Below are 24,715 nucleotides of genomic sequence, written 5' to 3'. Positions count from 1 at the left end.
GCTTGTCAGGACTTGTTGAATCTTCTGAAGCTGCGCAGTTCGTTCCGTTTCTTTCAATGATCATGCGTTGTGCTCGTGTTCAAGGGTAGTAAAGCGGCAAACAGTATTTCACAGAGTCTTTGTTTTACCAAGGACGTTTATCCAACACCCCCTCCCCACTATCTACTTGCTTATTCTTCCCCTTAACAAGGTCGTAAATTGCAAAACCTTATCTTCTCAGCAGATTATCTGAATTCCTTTTAAAGACAATGAACAAACACCTGCTAATTTATCACACAAAGTATATAGCACATGTGTAGAGGTTTTGTATAGAAAGACTGGTACATTGTCTAGATGAGATAAGACAATTATTTTCATATTGTTTTTCAAAGCAAGTATTTGTAGCTTTCTCTGCAGCCATAAATTTTCACCAAAGATTCAGGAGCTAGATGTTTAATAAACCAATAAGGAAGCCAAACCCTAAGGAAGACAGAAAACTAAAAACTGGACTTTTTGTTTTAAGGTGTGAAGCCACTACTTTTTCTCTCAGCTCCTTAAAATGGTCATTAAGGTATGGCAAAACCCAGGGATGATGATGAGTGGCCAGTCACACTAAGCTTTATATCTTCAGTATTTGGCCCAACCTATTAACAGAGAAGTGGATGCATCTATTTGGTTTTCCTTTCTGTAAGAGAATACTAGGAGGTTTAGAGAATTAATTACTTGGATTTAGAACAATTTGTCTCTGTACTGGTTTGTATTGTCTGGACAATAATAAATTAGCAATACTTGATAGGTACTTATTTTGTATTTGAGGTTATAAATAGGGCAAAGAACCTCAACTTCTGTATGACGCTGATGCTGAAGCCAAACCAGACTCAGTCCTCATTCAAGATCAGCTAAATTCAGGTTTATTGAGGCTTTATTGTGCAAGAATGCGTTAACTTCTTGAGCTACGCAGCTCTAAAGTACTATATTCACCTGCTCTGGCAGTCAGCAAATTATGGTGTAGGGTTTTTATTTGATGTTGTGTAATGCATATCTGTATTGCTTTGTTCCCTTCAAGGAAAAGAAATCTCCTTATACATTTTTTCAAACTTAGATGAAACGGAAAGGGTGTTTCAGGAGCAACCTCCTCCTTCTTTTCACTGTCATGGGCATGTGTTAAAGATGAGAACAAACACAGTAGCTGTTTAAAGAGTACAACCATTAACCAACCACCTTTTAAGTCGTTATAGCTAAGTTTAAGTAAAAAAAGCTCTGACGCTGTAGTCAGCCAACCATCTTCTTCTGGGCCGCTAACTGGCTACATCTCGAAGGAAAGAATTTATATAATGTACCAAACTGCATAACTGGCAGCTATCACTTTCCACAGCAAGCCAAGCCCCGGCTTTATGTTCGTGTCGCCTCGCTTCCCTCAGGGAGCCCCGCCAAGTCCTCCGGGCGGACCCTGTGCGGGGCTCACCCGACCCCCAGGCGCCGTGGGGAGGACAGGTCGGGCTGCGAAGCCGCGGGGGGCGGCAGGAGGCGCCGGCGGCCGCCGCACGCCCGGCCGTGCTCCTCCCCGCCCGCTGCCCCTCAGAGCGGCCGAGCTGCCATTGGAGCCTGCGCAGTGCGGCGGGGAGCGGCCGCCGTGCCGTGCCCAGCCCAGCCCTGCCCAGCCGAGCCCTGCCCTCCCCGCCTGGCAGCGCTGCGCGCGGCCGCCCGGCTCCCCCCGGCGGCTCCCCCCGGCAGCTCCCCGCAGCGCCGCGGGTCCCGCAGCGCGGCGCCACCGCTCCGGTCGCGCTCTGATGGGCCTGGCGGGGCCGGCGCCATGGCCGCCCTGTACCACAGCGCGGACCCGTCCGTCTCGGCCTCGCCGAACAAGCTGCTGGCGCTAAAGGACGTGCGGCAGGTGAAGGAGGAGACCACCCTGGACGAGAAGCTCTTCCTCCTGGCCTGCGACAAAGGTACGGGCCGCGCCCTCGGGGAGCGGAGGTCGAGGCCTCTTGTTCCGAAGGCCCCAGCCCATCTCCGCGCTGCCGTCGCGGCCCCGGCGGTGCGGGGGGGAGCCCCGGGGGGGTGCCGGCCTCCCCTCAGCGCCCGGTCCCGCAGGCGGCCCGGTCCCGCAGGCGGCCCGGCCCCGCGGCCTCCCGCCGCCCCGCGTACTTGGGGCGCTGGGCCGGTCCCGTGTTTGTGAGGGAGTTCTTGTCACCCCAGAGGAGTTGCTAAAGCCTTTGCTGTCTTCACCGTTAAGGTTGATTTAGGATGGGCAGCTTATCTACATATCCCCAAGACGCACGAGACAAGGTTCCTATGAATCGCACCCGCAGAGATGGACGTGAAGAGATTTTCCTTTCTAAAACACCAGGCTTAGTTATTTTTAGTGTACTTTTTTTTTTTTTTTTTTTACCTCGGGTAGAAAAACAGTCTTAAACTAATCTTAATGTTTTAAAAACACTGGGCTCAAAGACAAGCTTTTGATCGTGTGGTGAATGGTTATGTGTGCTTCGGGACGTAAGCCCAGTTCTCGAAGGAGATGTTTCTGTGCAGACCTGCCTGCTGGCCCTGTGTCTAGGTAAGTTACAGCTGGGGGAGCTGGTGCAGAGATGTCAGCCAGTGCGCTTCAGAACCTGGTTCTGGCCCTCCCTGGGGCTGGATGCCTTGCCTTTAGACAGCCCGCAGCCCTGCTGGTAGTGTAGTCTGTCCTGAAGAGCACAGCAAGCCACAGCCTTCTCTCAAAACATAAACAGAGATTCAGGGAGCCAAAAGGATGCACAACAAAAGCAACATTTAACTGTAGTCTGTGGGGCAGTTGTTTTCCAGCCTGTACTCCTACAGGCTGTAGATGAACTGTCTGCAAGTATTCTGCAGTACGGTCTGTCTTTGTCATGGCCTTCTACGCTGCAGAATAATTCGTTACTCAAGACAAAAATGATTTAAAACTTCTGCGTTTGGCAGGAAGAAGCAATTAATACTGAATAGGGTAGGATTTGTGCTAATATGTCTGCACTTAAGTCAAATAGGAAAGTCCAGCTTGTGTGCATGTTACAGTTAGTTTTACTTGCTCATCAAACCCGCTACCTTGAATTTTATGACATTGTACCACACCTGCTTTGATAATGTATGCATTAAAAATGGAATGAAATGGAGAAGACTAATGAGGCTTCTTTGAAGTAAGATGCAAATGTGTTCATAGCACTGTAGAGAGGGCTCCTCTGATGCTATGGCTCCTCTGCACTGAGAAACCTCTGATGTAGTTGACATTTCCAGTCTTACAGGGTATGTCCGGAATGTTGCCCCAGTTTTGAGAAGTGTCCCTGCTTGTGTGTGTGTAAGACTGGAACTAAGGGGATGGATTAAAGTACATGTTGGTGCTGTCCTGAAAGATCTGCCAATATGTCTTTAGGTTCCTATCTGATGGGAGAATTCTTATCTATCTGGGCTTCTTAATTGCCTGATGTATCAATGTCTGTTGTCAGATGTTGTGGAATGTTGTCTTGTTTGATGGTAGCTGGTACTTACAATGTTCACATGCTTTTATTGCTTTATAATAAACAGAACACTAAGATATGCTCGTACGTTGGTGGTGCAGGTGACTACTACATGGTTAAGAAACTCTTAGAGGAAAACAGCTCGGGTGAAATGAACATAAACTGTGTGGATGTGCTTGGAAGAAATGCTGTTACCATAACCATTGAAAATGAAAATTTGGATATTCTACAGCTTCTTCTGGATTATGGCTGCCAGGTATGCAACACATAGATTATTGCAATTTTTAAGTGTAGTCATTAATCTGTTTATTCTATTTTATATAACTCTTTTTTGGTTGACACATCAGAATTTCTAAGAAAATGCTATCTGTCTTTATAGGCACTTCAATCCTTTTTTTCTAGTTAGCAATTGTGAAAATTGTTTTCTTCTCACTTATTTACTCTTCTAGTGGAATTTTATTAGCATGGCAAATATATACTAACATTTTCAATGATACTAACAATTCTAAATTTTATTCTAAATTTTATTCCTGTTTTAGATATGATGTATATGTTATATTCAAACAAAATAAATAGCGTACAGTCAGTGCATAACATTAAAATGTTTAGAATGTCAAGACTTCTTTGGCTCTGGAGTATAATAATTTTTAAAGTGGGAGCACAGTTAGATGAATGCAGATTCTCTTAGAGGATTTCAATTTAAGGCGGGCATTCATTCCTTTAGTGCTTTTCTGTAAAACCTGGTCTGTGCTGGATGGCAGAGGCAGTTTCATACTAACGGTGCTTGCTTGGCTATGCTATACTGCTATAAGCATGCTCTGCTACTGCTGGGAGAGTTTTAGCTATGATACTTTTAAGTACCTAAGACAGGGAAAGATATTCCTCTTTGTTAGGTTGTTTAATATTGGACAGGGAAAAAAAACAAGCAGCTTTCTTCTCCCTGGATCTCTGTTTTAGTGGCAGTAATAAAAGGTGTGTCCTTCTCTTATTTTTAAACTAAACATTTGAATTTTCTAAAGTGAATTAAAAAGAACGCTGTCAGCTGTAGGGGAAAATGAAAACCTATGTAGCTTAACTTCAGAGGTGTTTCAGAAGTAGTTATGAGTCCAGGAAAAAATAACCTTGTATTCATAGCTTTACCACAGAACTAGGAAGGCAGGCCTGAAGTGTCTGATATATCTGAGCTGTGTTACACGACACTTGGTTTTAACGTTTGTAGTGGACACTTCCACAGCCTTCTTAGTAACCTGTCCCTTAGAACCTGATTTTCTTGAGTCTCCTATATCACTGTTGATGTAATTTTTGCACCCGGTTCTTTTGCTGTTCATGCAATAAAACAAATTGTCAGTAGTACTATGCAGGCTCCTGGAATGACAGCGTAAATTTGTATCCTGATCCATGGTGATAGTGCAGAATATTTTATAGTACTTACTTTTAAGAAAATAAAATTAATAAATTTTAATTTAATAAATTTTAAATTATTATTTAGTTTGGCTTTAAATTGACTCTTCATTCTGTTTAAGGTGCTGCTGTTTTTACATACAGCTTGTTTTCTTTCCTTAGTCATCAGATGCACTTTTGGTGGCTATTGACTCAGAAGTGGTGGGAGCTGTTGACATTCTACTTAATCACCGGCCAAAAAGATCTTCCAGACCAACCATTGTAGTTGAGTGTTGTTATTCCTTGGATTTTGGTTGGGGAGTAGGGGGCTGTACATTCTGGGTAACTGTAGTATTTAAAGCAAGGTCCTTAAATGAAATTCTGCATGTCATAAAGTCTTAGAATGTAGACATCAGAGATTATTTTTATGGAGTCTTTGGTATTGAAGTGTAGAATATGTTGTTTTGCTTTACTGCCTGTAAGAATCCAGTGGTTTTATGCATGGCAAATGCTAACAAATGCTTCAGGAGAAAAAAGTAGAGTGGTTATAAAATCTTTTGTTGTCAAGAGTTTGCAAGTTAATTAGCAGTCTTGACCAGTGTATTCATATATTGAGCTTCCTAGAGTTTTCAGGCAAATCTGTAAACGTCAAATCTTCACCTTGAAATTAATCATTTGAAACTTAGAAACTTACCCTGGTGATGCTTAAGTATGAAATAAGGAGAGGCAGATGAAAGGAGGGAAGGCATAATGCATTGAATAACACTGTGTGTTACAGTCAGGATATTTTTCCTGCACTTAGATAGTAAATATGTTTTTTTTCATCAAAATAGAGCAAAATACACTTCTTAATATCATATACGTGTATATTGGAGAAGGTAGGCACTGAATGTTAGGTTTTCTTTCTTAATAACCCAGAAACATCCCGTGTCTATTGTTCTTTTTCCAGTACTTATATGAGAAGTGTTTGAATGTTGTTACAATTTTTCCCTCATTTTCATGTTATGAAACTTTAAAAAATATTTTGAAGGAGGAATTCATTGGGAGCACTGTTGAACAGTCAAAAATAACTTGCGTGTAAACACTGTAATACAGCTGTATGTAATAAATTTAGATACTTCCTACATTTTATTCTAGAAACTAATGGAACGCATTCAGAACCCAGAGTACTCAACGACCATGGATGTGGCACCTGTCATTTTAGCTGCTCATCGTAATAACTATGAAATTCTCACCATGCTGTTAAAGCAAGATATATCGCTACCCAAACCTCACGCTGTAGGCTGTGAATGCACGCTCTGTACTGCAAAAAACAAAAAAGATAGTCTGCGACATTCCAGGTAAGACTTATCAATTATAGACAATAATGAAGGTATTGTCTTAATTTCCTTGTATCGCCTGGGTCTGATTCAGTGTATTTCCTTTTTCTCTTAAGGTGAGCTTTAGAAGTGGTTCCCTTCATTGTATTGTAGTGTCTGTTGTCATAGATGGTAGTTTTCGGGGTGGATTGTGCTTGAATTGGCTGGTATAAGGTGATGGCTTTCTTTCATTTTTGTCTTACATTCTTACTCATTGTACATATTAAGCTAAGTACCTTTTTTTTTTTTTTTAACTAGTTGTTTCATAAACGTTCTAGCTGTCAGTGGCTTGGGAGCTTAGGAACTGTGCAAATAAAATTTTTCTTAAGTTATTTAACAGTGCCTTTTTTTTTTTTTTTTGTGAGCCAGAATGAGGAGGTGTATAAAACTTTATCCTGTTTCTATAAGTTCATATGTAGCATGGATAGATGATTGTAAGCTAAAGACATTTTTTTCCAGTATTCTTGAAAGTAGGAAGTTTGCTAGTAAAGGTGCAAATGGGGAAAGGGATTTACCAATCTTAACCATATATTTTATCTCGTTAACTTGATAATGTATTTGAAGGCTGAATGCAATTTAATTTATAAGAGTTTGGGGGAGAAAAAAATGACCAACCTCAAAGGTTATGAGTGAACTGCACTCAAAGTATACCATTAATTATTACATAATGACTTTGGTACATGTCTCAGTAACTAAAATAAAAGAAGAGAAATGAAAGGATGATTATGACTGCTATGCAGATACTACAAGCCACATTCTGGTACCTGTGATAGCAACATCCAGCTGATACCATCCTTAACTTCGATGTGAGAAAAGCTGTCAGTGTATCCCAAGCAAATAAACTTCGAGATGTTTGAGATATCCATCCTAGTTTCAAATACAAGTTAACAGATTTTTATTTCAGTCTTTGGGAGTTGCAAGTTCCGAGAGGGTAAAACAGATGCTTTTCCTGAATTTTCTGTAATCCACATAGCATTATGAACCCCTCTACAAATGACCTAGCAGTAATTGTGGTAGCAAATCGAGAGGGATATTCCGTAAAACACACAATAAGAAATTTAATGACTCTTTGCTCTTATGTTATTCAAACTTGAGTCAAGCAGAAGAATTATTTTTCTGGTCTCTTTGCTATTTTGTTGATTTTTATTTTTTTTATGTTTACAAGTTGCTTATGGTTGCTATTTAGCTGTATCCAGCAATCTGGAAAGAACCTGTTCTAGCTTAAGGAATTCCAGTCCTCTAAGAACTTTGGAATATCTTTTTTCTGTTTTCCTGTCTGGATAATGCTGATTTTTCAGCTGACAAGAAACATGAAAGAATGGAAAGGGGAATAATATTTCAAGAAACTGAATGTGGAGAATATTAGTGAGAACAGTAGAAAATGCAAGACTGTATGTATTTGTCTGTACCACATGTTCTTTATTCTGTAATTATTATTTCTTTGTGCCAGCCTTAGGAGAGGAAGAAAAAGTCTGCTTAATTTTTTCCTTAATATGGTTTGTGTTTTTCTTAAGCAACAAGTTTGGAAAGGCCAGTCAAAATGTATGTCGTCATACTTGGATGCTAATTATCTTGTCCTTGTTAAGGAGTTTGAAAAACTTACTGGGATATACCTAGTTGCTGAGTCAAAGCAGCTGAGTCTCCCAGCCCCTGAGAACTCCGGCTTTTCGTATGGCATCTGTGTTAGCTACAGTCTTAAAGGGGACATAGGCCTTTGATAGGGAGATTTTCTACAAATGGAGAAGAGTATGCACTGTGCTTTGTCTACTTGGTGAGTGCTGAAACTTGATTTACTTTCAGTTTTAAGCAAATGATAATTTAACCCTACTGAAACAGGAAAGTAGTGTCATGTCTTGGACTCTTTTGGTGTGGCATTATTTAGGAAGATGGTTGTGGGCGGTGGTTGACTCAGAGTTTTGAACAGCTTTAATTAGAATTGCAGACTGAATGGTGTCTTTTCGGTTACTAATCCTACTGGACCACCTTCGCAGCCAGAGGGAAATGGTGGTAAGCGATTTGGAGGATGAGGATTATGAAAAAGGTGTGACATAAACTGGAGCATTGAGTAGAAGAGGAGCTCCTGGAGTTGTTCATGGACTGGGGATGGCAATGGCTTCTTAGGGGCTGGGCATCCAGCTGGTTCTAGAGGCTCTTGGCCTGGGCTCCTGAGCACATCTGAGGACTGAAATTAGTGGTCCGAGGGTCAGCACAGCCTCCCTCTTGGTCATTTGCAATATCCTTAATGAGGAGTCTGCATCAGAACTGTGTGTGAGCCTTGTGCACCTTAAGAGACAAATGTGGGCCATACCTCTAGTGGACTTTTCTTATTTTCAGAGTTCTAGATGCTTGAAGTTCTACCCCAAAAAGAGACTTTTATGTTTGTTTCATGCCAAACTAGTTTTTGAAATTTTGGCTCTAACTGGTATTACCAATTTTAAATACTGCTCTCATACCAGACTCAGGTATGTTGTGTGGTGTCGTCTAAGACTTTTAATATATTGCAGTTTAAAATGTGTTTTTATGAATGTACACTGAAAGTTGCTGGTAGCCAAAGTTCTGCAGAGGATTTTACAAAAAGACTGGGTGCTTACTTCGGGTGTTTGAGTTAGATGATATATCTCTGAGCACAGTATTATCAGGAGACATAACACTAATGCTTCAAAAATAATACCGTTGTGCAAAATAGAACTGGTAACCCATCTGAGTAAGTTTGTCTAAAATGTCCTGCTTCTGGAGTGGGGATAGAGTGCTCCCTAACTCACCTCTGTCATGGTCCACAGTTTTGACCACATGATTATTATAAAGGAATGAGGAACCCCAAACATTTCTGCATTCATGGAAATCCGGTTTGCTTTCCATAGAATTTGGAAAGCTGCTGGCACAAATCTGTTTCAAGTGAGGAATATTTTGAATCAAGGATGCAAGTTTCCTTCTCTTGTGGATATGAAGAAAGTGTACAGACTTTTGTTTTGGCCTTACTTCATGGTCTACCTGGGATAATTTTACCTATCTGAAGCAGCTGAGATATTAGGGCTCTTTTGCTATCTCTCCCCCACTGTTTTTAATTTAGTTTGTTCAAATAGGGAAGTGAAGCATTAAAGGTAATCTTCTCCCGTATTTCCCCTTGAAGAACCTTAAGAACTATTACGTAACACTTAAAATGTCAATATTTTACCAATAGTATTACCTTAATTGACGGCTTTCTGCTGATGGTACTGGAAATAGCTGAAGTAGTGAGAAAAAGAAGAGGAAACTGGTTTGGCAGCTAATTTTTGATACTCAGAATGGTGAAGGTTCAAAGTATTTGAAGGACGGTGTTTTTCACGACATGCTACATTTAATTAAGGTTTCTGTCTTTAGGAAGGCCCATTGTTTTGTCTTGAAGCTGTTTTATGCAAACTCTTGAAATAGGTTCTGATCTGAACCTGTTAATCAAATGAAGCATCTTCATTTTGCTTGCTGTTCTTTTGTCACAGGTTTCGTCTTGACATTTACCGGTGTTTGGCCAGTCCTGCTTTAATAATGTTAACGGAGGAGGATCCAATTCTGCGAGCTTTTGAACTTAGTGCAGACTTGAAAGAATTAAGTCTTGTTGAGGTTGAATTCAGGTAGGAATTGGAAAACACCAACTTTAATACTTCTGTGAAATAATATATGTAGAAATATGTATGTTAGAAAATGCTTATTTTGTATTTTTATTTTCTAATTGGAATGTTTAATCTGATAATTAGGTATAATTAAAAAGTTATATAAATTAAAATTTCTGTAAGGCGTAAAATCCTACCTTCCTACACAGCATATGAATTATACTTGATTATCTTGCTTAACAGTTGTACTGTTACATTTTTGTGATACAGCTTGGCACTGAAATGTACTGTGTGCCAGATGGGACAAGTAAATCACGTGATTTATTTTCTCGTGTTCATTATATTAATGGTCAGTGAATAGACCTCAATTTTCAGATGAGATGAATGAAGCAAATCCCAAAATAGCTTATCTTCCAAGTGGCAAGTCCAAATTATGAGTTAAAGGTATCGTATTTTGTGACTGCTACATTTTCTCATCTCCTGCAAATAATTCCAAGCCTTAACTGTTTATATGGAATTTAGGACAGAAATAAGAATTCTGTAAGTCTGTTTCACAACTTTTTTCTCCCTAGTGGAGTTGCAAACTACACTGAATTGTTATGTTATGTAGAAACCTACTCAGAGTTGTCTCGAGAATGCTTGGATACGACTTTTTCATTTGCACAATATACAATCCCAACCAAAATGGATAGTTAATAAGCTAATGGAAACTCTTGTTTTCAGTGTAGTAGTATCTACTGTTTCTGTGTCTTTCAGAAATGATTATGAGGAGCTAGCTCAACAGTGCAAAACCTTTGCTAAAGACTTGCTCGCACAAGCACGGAATTCACGGGAGCTGGAAGTTATTCTGAATCATACATCTAGCGATGAACATGTAGACAAGCGAGGATTGTTGGAAGAGAGGATGAACTTAAGTCGCTTAAAACTGGCAATCAAGTATAACCAAAAAGAGGTTTGTCTTTGCTGTAATTTGATGGGCTTTCCATATCAGACTTTTTAGTGAGTCATTTAATTTGCTGATTAGAAACCAAAACGTGGTCTTAACCTGGAAACGATTAAAATTCTGGATGCATAATTCAGGCTTGGTTGCTGGCTTTAGAAAGAAACTGAAATAGTGAATGCTTATAATCATAATTGGTCCATAGCTCTTTTATTGTCCTTTGAGAGAATTATTTCAACTTAATATTTTTCCTATTTCCTGTACATTGGTGGTTTTTTATAGCTTGAAAATTAGTTTTAATAAAGTAAATTAGTATTAAGTATTAAGCAACCTGATATCCTGAGATTGATTTCTCATTGTTTTCTTTTTTTTCCAGTTTGTTGCTCAGTCTAACTGCCAGCAGTTTCTTAACACTGTGTGGTTTGGACAGATGGCAGGCTATCGACGCAAGCACACGTGCAAAAAAATTTTGACTGTTTTGATGGTTGGCATTTTCTGGCCAGTTCTGTCCCTGTGTTACTTATTAGCCCCTAAATCTCGAGTAGGTCGAATAATTCACACTCCTTTTATGAAGTTTATTATTCATGGAGCTTCATATTTCACATTTCTTTTATTACTTAATTTGTACTCCCTCGTCTATAATGAGAATAAGAAGAATACAATGGGGCCAGCCCTTGAGAGAATAGACTATCTTCTGATAATATGGCTAATTGGTAGGTATGATGTGAGTTGTATGACAATTGCTGGTACTGACTAAACAATAACTATTTGTACTACCTCTCAGAAATCATCATGTTACTCATTCCTGCAAAGAGCAAGCTTCTGTTGAGCATAGTGTTACAGGGGGGAAAAAATGTTTTGAGGAGAGAATGTGATATGTTACTACAATTTCTAGTTATCACAGAAAGTGAAGTGTCAGGTACAGAATGCTGTAGGATCTAACAGGGGAGGAAGGTGAATTTTTTACCCATTCAGAAGAACGGGTAGCATTTGGAGTGATGCAAGTGAGATTCAGTTGTGCAGTAACGAATGTAAAAGCTGTCTAACTTCCTAGATTTGGAATGTTTTTAAGTTCTGATCTATAACAATAACAATGATGATAATAGCACAGAGGAAAGCAAGTGTGTGTTCCTCAACTAATTTTCTTTGGTGCTAAGTTGAGGAATTAATTTAGTTCCGACATTACCTTAAGTTTTTCAAGATTTTTTTTTTTGTGAACAGATAGTATTGTTTAGTATGTAGATGGTTTAATCACTGTGAGTCAAACATTTTGTGCTTCTTATCAGTAAACAATATAGCAAGTTTTTAATTTATTCCAGGGCTCTTTTCCAGTATTGTAACTTTACAATTCTGTTTGTCATTATCACCAGTTATCATAACTGTACCTGAAATGATGCATGTTAATTCTGGTTTATGCAGTAGAGGGAGCAGAGGTATAATTTTTATGTATTAGGTTCCTCCTGAACTTTTGTTTTGGTTGAAAAATCATTAAATCTTTTAACATGTTTTTTGGCTTGTTTTTTGTTTGTTTTTGTATTAAAATTTGATAAATAAAATCTTGGAAACTTACACTTTAATATGATGTAAGTAGATATATATCATTTGGTTGACTGGAATTTTAAAAAGCAGTGTTAGAGTTGAGAACACAATCTTTTTCTAAACTATTTTTCTAAATAGTTGTGGGTTGTTTTCTTTGTTAATGACGATTACTGTAATTGTTTAGCTATATTAAAGCTGTTGAGTAGTTCATGCAGATTTTTGAAATCCCCAGTACCCCCACACAAACACGTGGGTCTTAAAAGAAACTAGAAGGCTTCAAGTATAGAGCACAGGCAAGCATTACAGACTCCTCCTCTGTTTCGAGAATCTGTGTGATTTAGACATTCTGTTGATCCATCATATCTAATGTAGATGGAAGGTGCGTCATTAGGTGGTCTTGGAAATCTTAATGAAAGGCTATAGAGGCCTTGTTTTCTTTATGTAATATTTTAATGTGGACTTCAGGTAGGATTAAAATACTTCTAAATAATCAATGTCAAAATGATCGCAGCAAAATTTCTAATGCTTAGAGGTAGCAGCAAGTTTTGCGTTTTACTAGATTAACGTTCAAAAGCACAAATACAGCAAGTTTCCTTTCCACATAGTTGAACCTTAATCATAAAAGTTTATTCCCCAGCAAAATAAACCAACAGAACTCAAATTACTGTCTACATAAATCTAAGATCTACTTTTCTGACTCCTTTTACCGATTCTTTAACAAATTCAGTGTGAGATACATGCTGAACCAGGAAGAAGGGAGATTTATGCAAGTCTTTCAACTAACTGTGCACAGCAGAGTTTTCGTATAATACCTTTCAACGTTTGCTGTAAATTTGTTTTGCTGTAAATGTGACTGAACAAATACTCATACATAAGTCTTTTTTTTTTTTTTTAATTTACTTGATCTTGCTGGGCCAAAGCTTTAGAGTCTAAATTGCAAAGTCGTAAAAGCTGAACTAATTCTAACAGTTTTTAACTACTAGTAATATATATGCTGCTTTTCTTCTTGGCCTAAATATAGAGGCATGCATCTGAAGTACTCACAAAACCATAAATAAATGATTATTCATAAAAATCAAAGGTGCCATTATATTTCACCTAACAGTCCTCTAAAGTTTTATAAAAACATCATCCTGTAACAGACCTTCAGTTAGTAAAATTCTCAGCAATCATATCTTTCTGTACAGCCAGACATGGTTAGCAGTGGTAAAATTCAGTTTGCTATCAAGATCCTGAACATTTGTATATCTGTCACCCTAACTTAAACTTTTCATTTTTTTGCAGTCTCAAGCTGTGGTTTATTTTCTCTGGTTGTTACATAATATCAGTAAGGGCAGGAAATGTTTCTACTGACAGTCTGGATCTTCTTAGTAACAGTTACTGAGCTGACTGTTTTAAAGAACATTTTATAATACATACACACAAAACCATGTGATGCTTTAGGTAGTAATGTAATGGTATATAATGCTTTTGGAAACAGCTGAATACTTTTCCTGTAGAAAAAAAAATGTATTCTGGACTTCTGCCTTTACTGAAATTGACCCTTTACTGCATGCTTTTTCTCGTGTTCATTTCCTCTCATGCCATTTTTATCAGAGAACGTATTTCCTAGTTTGTAAAGTAGGCTTAAAAATGCAAATATTTTGTTGCCTTTTGAGTAGTGCTTAATGTGATTTTTTGATTTCTTTCTATTTGCTAACATTTCATTTACCATCAAAGCCAGTCAAAAGTGCTTTACTTGTAATAGAAAAACTATTCAGTGAAATAGTTTGACTTCTAAGCCTTTTTTTTTCCCTCTCTTCCCCCTGCAGGAATGGTGTGGTCAGATGTCAAAAGACTCTGGTATGACGGTTTAGAAGACTTTTTAGAAGAGTCCCGTAATCAGCTTAGTTTTGTCATGAATTCCCTGTATTTGGCAACTTTTGCTCTGAAAGTAGTTGCCCATAACAAGGTGAGCATCCATCTTCATAGATCTGAAGCTCCTGTGGGCAAATATAGAAGCTCGCTTCTTTCAACAGAAAATAGAGCTCACATTTGAGATAGAGACAATACTAAAAAGGATTAAAAGTTGATTTTGATACTTATATGTTTGACTCTGATAGGAATTGTATGCATTTGATGAGCTAACAATGGTTTGTTTCTATAAGATCTCTGGTCTTGGGTCTGGCTGCATTTCCAACTTGAAAGAGAAGTTGATTAGGGAGTTAGAAAATGTCAGACATGTAGACGAGTTGAAAAGGGAGTTAGAAAATGCATCAAGACAGCTCCAAGTAGTCAGGGACCCCAAACAGGGTTAGAGTCCCCTTCCTTTGAACTGACTAGTCTTGCAAATGGCTCAATTCTCATTTGGGGAAATCTCCCCATGTAGCTCCTCCAGTATGGCGTTTGAGTTAGCGTGATTCCTTAGGTCAGTACTGTGCAGAAAAGCTAGCGGTAACCTCTGTGTTTAGATTGCCTAGCATTTTTTTCTTACAGAAGGGTTTGTTTGGTTGGTTTTGGTGACATATGCTCAAACATTATAGGTGGCTGGTTTTGTTATTTTTGTGGTTGTTTGATTGTTTTTTTTTGTTGTTGTTGTTGTTTTTTGTTTGTTTGTTTGTTTTTGTAGTAGTAGGGACAAAAGCCCCAAGGCTGTAGAAGAGCCTGTCTTTTCTCTGTGAAAAACCATCTGGTTTTATTGTTTGATTGAAGATGCAAATTTTGAATATGATCATTTCCATTCTGCTGCATGTGTTGTTAGCTGCACAGCATATGGCAAGCTGCCAGACCAATTGAATATGAATATTTTAGCAAAATCCAAGCCAGTGCAGTAGCACCATTATTTTGTATTGCATACTGTGAGTTGACAGGTGTTCTGGCAGTTGGTAAGAACTGGAGTAGTTTATTTCCCTTGCAACCTGATTTTTGGCTCATTTCCTCTGTCCTTATATAAGTGATGCAGGGGCTGGTAATCATTTGGAAAAGAAAGCTTTGTTTCTTTTTTTTTAAAAAAAAAAAAAAAAAAAAAGGAACAAAGAATGCCGTGTTGGGCTGTCTTCTGAACCATTTGCTTTGGAATCAATGCATGTATGTAGGAGTATAGCAGTTCCTTTGCTGAAATTAGAGCCCTTTGTTGCTAATTTAAGTTGTAACCTTTTTGAAGATGCAGGACTCCTGTCCGATGTAAGAAGCACATGATGACTTTTTTGCAAAATGTATTGTGTATGAATTATTTAGCAAACCAAATAAAAATGCCTGTTTCACATCTTAGCACCATATTATAGACACTGACGCTGTAAGAAATGAAGAGGCTTTGGAGCAGAAGGATTTATACACATGCAATTGCAATGCATAAAAATATCTTTATCTTTGTTTCTTGTCTTTGTGCAGCATACTTTCAGGCAAGTCATTTAAAGCAGCCTTCTGTTCCTTAGCTTTAAGTGTCCCTTTTAAGACAGTAGAAGCTGATAATATAAATGCTGAATGTTTCCAGTCAAGCTAAAAGTTAGGGATCTGTGGGTATTCCATAATTAGTTGAGTAGTACCTAGTAGATATACTTCACAGGTGTATTTATACCAACAGTTTATTTATGTCTTCCATTTTCTGTAGTCTTTCATAAAATCCCTTCAGGGAACCCCATGTCCTAAGTCTTTCTAAATCTTTCTAAAACTGGTTAAGACATAAGCTAGTAAGTGTGATTTTTTTTTTCCCAGGAGGGTTTTAATATTGTTTTTTAACTGGGGACTATTGTGCTAGTCACCGCACATGTTTATAATAGCACACAAGTCCCTGTTTCCACCAACCATGCAAAACAGAGTGGAAAGGGAAGCAGAACAGAGGAATAAGTATTTGCTTAGCATTACACAAGTGAGGAGCTGAATTTACATTCCCCGTCTCCTAGCTCCCTCTGGGATGGCTTTTTAAATGCCGTTGTCTAAAAGGAATGAGATATCTGAAAGTGGTGCTCCATCTGTGAATCATATATGTTCATTTATTTTATGCTATTACCTGTTTTGGAGGTAAAAACAGAGTGGTGCATGGGTGCATTTCTGTATTTATAATGTAAATGACGTGAGTTTGTTCTTTTTACATTGCAGTTTCATGATTATGCTGAAAGAAAGGATTGGGATGCATTCCATCCTACATTAGTGGCAGAAGGTCTTTTTGCTTTTGCTAATGTTCTAAGTTACCTACGCCTGTTCTTCATGTACACAACCAGCTCTATTCTGGGACCACTCCAGGTGAATATCATTACTGCTTGAGAAAATATTGTGTGATCTTAATCTTTTCTATTTTTTTTATTTTCCCCTCTAAGATGTACTGGTTTGGATGGGAAGAGGTAAGAGAAGGGAAGACAGTGAAGTTCACTTTATAATTATTTTTTAATAATAATTGTACATATACTGTCTTTTTGTTCTCAGTTTTTGTTAGCTTAACATATTGCGTGTTTGAAGTTTGAAAACTGCAAGGTTAGGCTTTTCCTGTAAAGTTCTATGCAAATGGTAGCCCTAACATCTTATCAGTAAAAGATAAATGAGATGTGTAGCACTAAGGAATAATCAAAAGCCTTTCTGTTTTTTGATGATCTCACTGAAGTTGAGTGTAAATGAGCACATTACTTTGGTTTAAAAAAAACAAGACTATTGAAATAATTATCATCTACTTCTAGCCAGTTAAAAGAAAGAAAAACAGGTTTCTTACTTCTTTCTTTGAATTTGCTTGAGCTTTCCCATGCATAATAATCACATTTTACGTACATAATACATTTAATTCAGTGATCTGGAGGGGTTGGGAGCACTCACAGTCACCTGTGATGGTGGAACACTACAGACCACAGCAGTTTGTAAGTTAAATGTGGGGTGTTTTTTTCTTTGCTTGAAGTTTGGTTTTAACACTTTTTTTGTGGAAAGCATTTGCTTTTCTTGTCCTGACCTGAGAACAGACATAGAATTTTCAACTGAGTTTATGCCATGCAGTATTTTTTTTGTTGTTGTTATGTTTCTTCTTTTAAGCACAGATACAATCATGTTAGTAGGTTCTTGGTTCTATTCATTGTGATTAAAATTCAGATAAAATGAATGGACTCGAGGGACGAATTTGGCACTTCACAGAATGTCTAACATGTTGTGGGTATGAAAGAGGACCTGGGCCATTACTAAGTCACCACACTTAGGATTCAGTTACCTTATTTGCTCCTTTTTAGATTAAAAGGAGGAATGCAACTTTCTTCAAAAAAATTCTGAGAACAGAAGTCAATTCTTAGTCCACTGATACATATCGTCTATGGCAACGTTTTTTTTCTGGTCTGCTGTTTTTCTGTTTAGCTTGAGTCCTCAGTGCTGACTGGTTTTGATATTTTGCCAGGCTAAAGCCCTCACAAATTGAAGTACCTGTATTGCTAAAGACCTAACTTACTGAAAAAAAAACTTTGTGTAGATGTACTTCTAGTTTCTTTGGCCAAATCAAGATTCCTGGGAGATTTCTGATAACAAATCAGATCACTTCTTTCTTCTATTGATGTGGTTTTGTTTTTCTGATAGTGAATGGATTTAGTTAATAAAGCTGATTGTCAACATCAATGTTGTGTTTGTAAGTGTTGAGTGAAAAGTTGCTTGGAATAAATAGAGTAGTCATTTAGTGATTATACTGATGGAATTTGTCTGAAATCAACGCTTTATCTTCTCTCCTAATGAACAGAACTAATTTTAAGAGCTTATGGCAAGTGAGGATGATCTGAAGGGATTCTGCAAGAAACATTATCATTACTGTAAAGCCAGGATAAATGTTTTAGAGTAGCATTTTTTTTAAAAACTCTTGCTTTGCATCAAGAGCTGCACCAGTGGAGGCTCTATAGTAAATAATTTTGGCTCACATCACTAGGTCTTGTATCAAGGCTTCAGGATCTGGCTGAAAGCCTCCACTTAAAGGTTCAATTCCTTTGTTTTTAATGATTTGGAGTACTTAATCTTGCTATGCAAATAATTATCTTTTAGAATATTTTAGTTAAATAATCATTTGAAAAGAAAAAATAATTGCTTCTTCAATTGCTGTTCATAAAATCATCAGTAAATGGGCTTTAAAAAGAATGTTCATAGCTCGTGTAACCAATTTAATAATGCTGAAAGATGTTTTCTTTTTATTTTCCTTGTCCTTTTCTCTAGCTAAGTCGCTGTTAATTATTTTCATATTTTTTATTTATATTTTTGAATGGAAATGTACCTGCATACTTTTAAAAAAAAAATTAAGTCTTGATCTTGCAGTAAGCATTAGGCTGTTGTACAAATTGATTGAACATTGAAGTCTCTCCGCATTTTCAAGAGGTTCACTGTTTAATGTGCACATTTATTTATGTACTAGATCTTTCACAGTTTTTTTTATTAGGAGCCTGTGTTATGAAATTTTCCAAGTAAATAAAAACAGTCAACAGTCACTCCATTCAGTGGCACACTGAAGGTTATGTTATTCCTGTTGGCCAGGACAGCTTGTGCAACAACTCTTACAGTATTTTCTGAAAGTAGGTCACAAAGTTCAAATGGTGGTAATCAAATACTGCACGGTAACCCCACGGGGGGGGGGGAAAGGCAGCTACTGTGCTCTCTTAGCTGCTAGAGTTATTTTTAAGCATTCAGTTACTTTACTTACTGTCTAATAAAACTTGAGCTAATGCAAGTTTATAACTTCACTCTGTGGTGGTTTTCTGTTGTTTGGTTTTTGTTTAAATTTTGGGTAGCTTGCACTTCTTGTACGTTCTTGCTTCAGCTTTCAGCTGCTTTGCCTCTTTTGTATTGGACCGTGAGTCAGTTAAAAGTATTTTTTTCTGTTTATGGAAAGCATAAATATGATAAAATAGTATGATGGGGATTGATTCATCCTCTGACCAAATAATTACTTATATATTATAATTACTGCATAGCTGTGTCTTGTTGCATGTAATCTTTAAGTCTCTGTGGCAAACTGCAGAGAATCGTAGAGAATGTGCTGTGCTACAGGGGTACTCGGTGAGTCTCCTGCGGCGTGGGAGGGAGCAGGAGCTGGCAATTCAGGTCTCAGTAAACTTGTACTTAAAAAACCCGACCACTGATACTGTTCTGGACTGTGACTTGGTACAGATTGTGATTCATATTGTATTAGGATATGCAGGATTTTAGTAGTTTATATATAGGAATAGATTTATCCAACCCCATTTTGTTTATTTGCATTCTTTATAATAGTGAATCGGTCACTGAAGAAGCTTGTAGGAAGAATAATTTAAATGCTCTCAACAGTTTATTCTGTCTGTATAAAAAAAAGTGTTTTTTTTTTATTTTTAAAGTCAAGGTCTTTCTTAGGAAAGGCCTTTTCATAGGAAAAATTCCAAAGTTAACTTTTTTTGCGAACTTATTTATAGGATATTTTGAAATGGAAGCTAATTATTTGAATTTAGTGTCCAATCTTGTGTACTTCACAGCAATCGTTTTTTATGTGCTTATACACCTACACATTGTGTATATTTAAAATCTTACATAAAGCATACAGTGAAGTAATTCTGTGTTCTGCAGATGGTCTTTGGTATGTTATTTTTGAGTAGTGGTCGTCAATTACAATTCCAAATGGTTTGATGGAAACAAAAGTTCAGTTCTTCATTAAGTGTTTTCTTAACTTCAGTAACTTCCTTGTGGCTTTTTATTTTATTTTCTGTTATGATAGTTGTGTTCAAATCCATCTCATTTATTGCTTTTATCTTTTGATTTATGAGCACTTGATTATCAGTAGCATTATGAATACAGCATAAGATGTATATATTATTGAAAGGTAAGAACATATCACATAAATTTTCTTGTGAATGAAATTGTCACTGAAAAATGGCACAAAGATAACTCCCAGTTTTGTGATCTCTTTAACTCAAAAATATAAGGTGCTAGAATATAAATAGATTTTTTTAATTGATTAGTGTGTGAAAGAAAGAACACAAATAATTACACATTTTACTAAAACAGGGAATAAATCTATTTTACAGATTTCAATGGGACAGATGCTGCAAGATTTTGGAAAATTTCTAGGCATGTTTCTTCTTGTCCTGTTCTCATTCACAATTGGATTGACACAGCTTTATGATAAAGGATTTACTGTAAATGAAGAAGAACGGGACTGTGCAGGGATTTTCTGTGAGAAACAGAGCAATGACACATTCCATTCGTGAGTTGACATGTCTGAAATATATCTGTATTCTGGGCCTTAATTCCTACTAATTAAAACTGGAATTTTTCACTGAACTTGAATTTTACATCAACTGAACTCACATGATTTTTGCCTTACCTAACCATTTTTTGTTTATTTTTGCAGGTTTATTGGCACCTGTTTTGCTCTGTTCTGGTATATCTTCTCGCTGGCACATGTAGCGATCTTTGTCACGCGCTTTAGCTATGGTGAAGAATTACAGTCGTTTGTGGGGGCTGTTATTGTTGGTACCTACAACGTGGTGGTTGTGATAGTATTAACTAAACTTCTTGTGGCAATGCTTCATAAAAGTTTTCAGCTGATAGCAGTAAGTGGTTTCTGATTAATTATCAAAAATTGCTAGCCACATCTTGGATTTTATACAAATCTCTTGCTACAGTGTGCAGACTAATCTGCAAACTTCCATGAATGAGCTGTAAACTCACAAGTGACATCTTTCCTTCAAAAATGAAGTTTTTATTTGCTTTGATCCAAATAAAGTAGAGAATCTGTATGTTCACATAGAATAATCAAAGCTTTGGCGCTCTGGGAATTGAAGACTTTCAATTGCTCAGATTCAGATTCATTGCTGTTCAAGTCAAGATTCTATTCTTCTTTAGGTGTGGTACTTCTAATTTTGGTCATTTAATGTGGAGTTTAATAGCTGAATTTTCTATTTAATCCAGAGTATATGGTGAATTTAATAGATATACTTCCTATTTTGATTTTTTATTATTAGTGTAGCAGGGTGTATATTAAAATGCTGTATAATAAAAATCAAATAGTGGTCCGTTATTAATATAATTGAAAATAAAACTTAATAGATTTAATTTTTTTTTTTTTTTTGCTTCTGATCTCTGTTAATGTTTCTGATGCTTTAGAATCATGAAGATAAGGAATGGAAATTTGCTCGTGCCAAGCTTTGGCTTAGCTACTTCGATGACAAATGCACACTACCTCCACCTTTCAATGTTATTCCATCTCCCAAGACTATCTGTTATCTCTTCAACAGTCTCAGTAAATGGATCTGTTCTCACACATCAAGTGGCAAAGTGAAACGTCAGAATAGCCTTAAGGTAAGAAATGATTGGGAGAATTGTAGGCTCTGAAGCTGGAAAGATGCTGCTTATTAAAATGAATCAGCAGATTGCTGTATGAAGCTGCCTGTCACATGGTGAGTGCTACTGAGATCATTAGGAATTACAGGATAATGTGCGTTGCATCCAAAATATAAACAAATACATTTTAGCTATTTCTACTTAAGTAAGATTCTGTTAACTTACAGTTTGGGGATTTTCAACCCCCATCCTTTTTCCAACCCCCACAATTGCCCCAGCAGTAGTCTAGAAATCTGCTTTGATTGAAAACTTAGAGTAACCACAAGGAAGTATGTGCTAATCTCAAAAATGGTGAGGTATGCTTGCAGGACGATGAGGTATGCTTGCAAAATGGTGAGCATGCTTGCAGGAAAGTAATTTGCTTGTAATTTACTAAAGAAGTGTCAAAATATTTTTACTGTACCCTGTAATTTTGCATCTTCTTGCTGTTAAAAAAATATAAAATAAATAAAAAAATAAACTAAATTCAAAGACTTGACAGAATGTCAACAGAGAAGCACTAGGGATTATGGAACTCACAATTGCTCATAGGACAATTACCAAGCCAGGTAGGTTAAAAATTTTGTTTTGCTGGAACAGCAGTTTATCATTTAATTTAAATTTTGCTAAGAGTTTACATGTATTGTACATTTGTGCACATCAGGGTGTGTATATAGAAACACTTCCTTATTTTGTTCTATTCTTTCTCTGTTTGTATATAGGCTTTAGGGCTCAAAAATTACTTTTGCTTAAGTAAATGTGTAATATTTGTTCAAAGGAATGGAGAAATCTGAAGCAGAAGAGAGATGAGAATTATCAAAAGGTGATGTGCTGCTTAGTCCACCGTTACTTGACATCCATGAGACAGAAGATGCAAAGCACAGATCAGGCAACCGTGGAAAACCTAAATGAACTGCGGCAAGACTTATCAAAATTCCGAAATGAAATGAGAGACCTACTTGGCTTTCGAACTTCTAAATATGCGATGTTTTATCCAAGAAATTAAGGCCTAACAAATGAGAAGTGTCCATCTTCAGATACCTTTAGGTGAAAGTGTTGATCTAATTCTGTTGCAAGACTAAATATAGAAGGAGATTATTGCACAACAATACCTTTGAAAATGTTTGCATGAGTTTCAGCTAGATGAGGAAGTGGTGGAATTAAATGCAAAAATAGTTACAGTAATTTTCTTACGCTCTTAATCGTAGTGTGTATATACAATGTATATAGGATTTTTTTTAAATGTTCCTCAGACTGTGGCTGTCAGGTGTCAGAGCTTCATAATTAGCACAATATGTTTATTTCTTCTATTTTTGCTGTTCCTTTTTGATACTTGTTTTTTCAAGTTGTGTGAGAAGGCTTTTTAAAACAAAAATCCAGACTATGTTTATTTTTAATAGAAAAGTTGGATATAGAATAATAGAAAATTTCCAACACAGTTGGAAATAATGTTTGACTGTAGGTTACAGTGCATGTGAAGACTGTGTGGCTCTGAAAGAGGCAGTTCTAGTGCCAAGTTTTGTAAACTATTCTGACTGTGTACTGACATTTCTAGAACACAGAAAATGAAATCAAGACTCTTCCCTTTCATGGGAACATTGAAATTTTGGGCTCAAAACAGACCAAATGTTTCTAGGACATTTATGGTTTTACGTAAGACAATCAATTCCTGCTTGGATTTTTCAGCAGTGCCTCATAAGTATGTTTTACTATGTATATTAAAATCAGCAACAGGATTTTAAAAGTAACCTATGAAACTTCAATGTCTAATATTTGGGGGTTTTAAAGTCTGATTATTTGAGTTATTAAATACAGTGATTTAATAAAATTGAGGTGGAGCGTGAGTGCTATTGTTTGCAATGCTGAACAGTTCCTCTGAAACACTACACTTCTTTCTGTGAGAACATGCATTGTATGGGATAGATGTAGCATGGAAGGGTCTGCCTTAGAGAGATTTTACCCTATTTTAAACTTGTTTTTCCTTCTTTTAACCGCAGTTGTTGCGAAGTTGAAACTTACTTTGTGTGTCTGTCAGGAGTATTCTCTTGTGAACACGTGCTTTGACTTAGCTTACAATGGACTGTAAGGGCTTTGTGGATTTTCTGTGCTAGAGAGTCCTATACGATTTCTATGCTTATTAAAATTCAAGTTGACAAATTGTAATTGAGAAATGTGAGAAGCCTGTATTTTTGATTCTGAAATAAGTATATTTATGACAGTTAAAGGATTGATTGAGAATTTTACTGTTATGATGGTGCTCTTCTAAATGGTCTTACGTCCAGAAGGCGCAGGTAGCCATAATGGTCTTTGACTACAGTTGATTTTCGGAGGCTGATAGAGGGTGAAGGCTTACATAAATGTTTACTTTTCTTGAAGGAATTCTTATAAAACTTTTTCTCGTAAAGGTATTATATTTTCTGTACTATGAAATTATCCATATCTGAACTAGGGTTTAATATTATGCTTCAAGTCTTACGGTATAGAGGCATTCTGAACAGTCTCTTTTCATGTGAATGAGAAGCTAATCTCTTGTTTTCAAAGCAGAGAGGATCACTGAATTTTGTATTTGGATGGGGATCTCATGTTTGAATAATACACCAACATAAAAACTGCTGTATGTTATGTATATCTGAGAGAGAAAGCCAACAAATAAAAGCTCTTTGAAAAATGTATTAATATTGGTCATATTTGAAACACGCTATTTTAGGTAACGTATTGAAAGTAATTGCTTTGTCATGTTAAGATAGGAATTCTAAGGAATATAGCTGCTATTAATGTTATTTGTTTTTCCTTTTAGAACTGTCCTTCTAACTTTAAGTTCATTTACCTGGTTTCCTGCTGTGACATGAAGCAACATCTGAGCTAGTTCTGAACAAGCTAGATTGGATCCTAGATGCAGTGTTAGCTGCTTGGCACTCAGTTCATGACGATTAGTTCTTCTTAGAAGCCGGGTATGTTTATCGATACACTGCGTTGTGCTAATGCAGCTATTTCTAACCACTTCTGTAATGTGAAGCAGTCACTCAAACCTCACAGAATTCAAGGCACCTCTTTGAGGTTTGGATTGAACCTGTGGGTTCCAGATTTTTTACTTGCCCCTGAAACGCATACATATAAAGAGATAGATATCTTAAGTTGTTGTTGTTTGTTTTTTTCTTGCAGTACATTAGGTGTATGTACACTTTT

At 37.0% G+C, this 24,715-nt stretch overlaps 1 protein-coding gene across 3 annotated transcripts; it reads left to right on the top strand.

The window, feature by feature from the left end:
• The first annotated feature begins 1,604 nt into the window (after positions 1-1,604).
• Positions 1,605-24,201, top strand: TRPC1 (transient receptor potential cation channel subfamily C member 1). Of its 3 annotated transcripts, none has more exons than XM_048062912.2 (13): positions 1,605-1,928; positions 3,554-3,708; positions 5,016-5,117; positions 5,970-6,172; positions 9,667-9,798; positions 10,534-10,729; positions 11,094-11,430; positions 14,068-14,207; positions 16,334-16,477; positions 20,233-20,411; positions 20,559-20,760; positions 21,314-21,508; positions 22,308-24,201. In XM_048062912.2, exons 1-13 carry the CDS (start codon positions 1,793-1,795, stop codon positions 22,533-22,535), a joined length of 2,349 nt encoding a protein of 782 aa, XP_047918869.1. In that variant the 5' UTR covers positions 1,605-1,792; the 3' UTR covers positions 22,536-24,201. The 3 variants fall into 3 exon arrangements, with proteins under 3 accessions (XP_047918869.1, XP_047918870.1, XP_047918871.1); XM_048062914.2 differs by having other exon boundaries at positions 1,789-1,928; positions 3,520-3,708; XM_048062913.2 differs by lacking the exon at positions 5,016-5,117.
• Positions 24,202-24,715: the final 514 nt, after the last annotated feature.

Source organism: Anser cygnoides, chromosome 9 (genome assembly GCF_040182565.1).
Source record: "Anser cygnoides isolate HZ-2024a breed goose chromosome 9, Taihu_goose_T2T_genome, whole genome shotgun sequence".
In the NCBI taxonomy this organism is placed as follows: domain Eukaryota; kingdom Metazoa; phylum Chordata; class Aves; order Anseriformes; family Anatidae; genus Anser; species Anser cygnoides.
Note: the sequence above shows the minus strand (reverse complement) of the source record. Positions and strands in the feature narration are given on the sequence as shown.

Excerpts from the sequence above, each read along its gene's own strand:
- TRPC1 (XM_048062912.2), top strand. The coding sequence starts at position 1,793 with ATGGCCGCCCTGTACCACAGCGCGGACCCGTCCGTCTCGGCCTCGCCG. Across the intron at positions 5,118-5,969 it reads CTTCCAGACCAACCATTGTA|AAACTAATGGAACGCATTCA; the intron begins GTTGAGTGTTGT and ends ATTTTATTCTAG. Across the intron at positions 9,799-10,533 it reads CTTGTTGAGGTTGAATTCAG|AAATGATTATGAGGAGCTAG; the intron begins GTAGGAATTGGA and ends TGTGTCTTTCAG.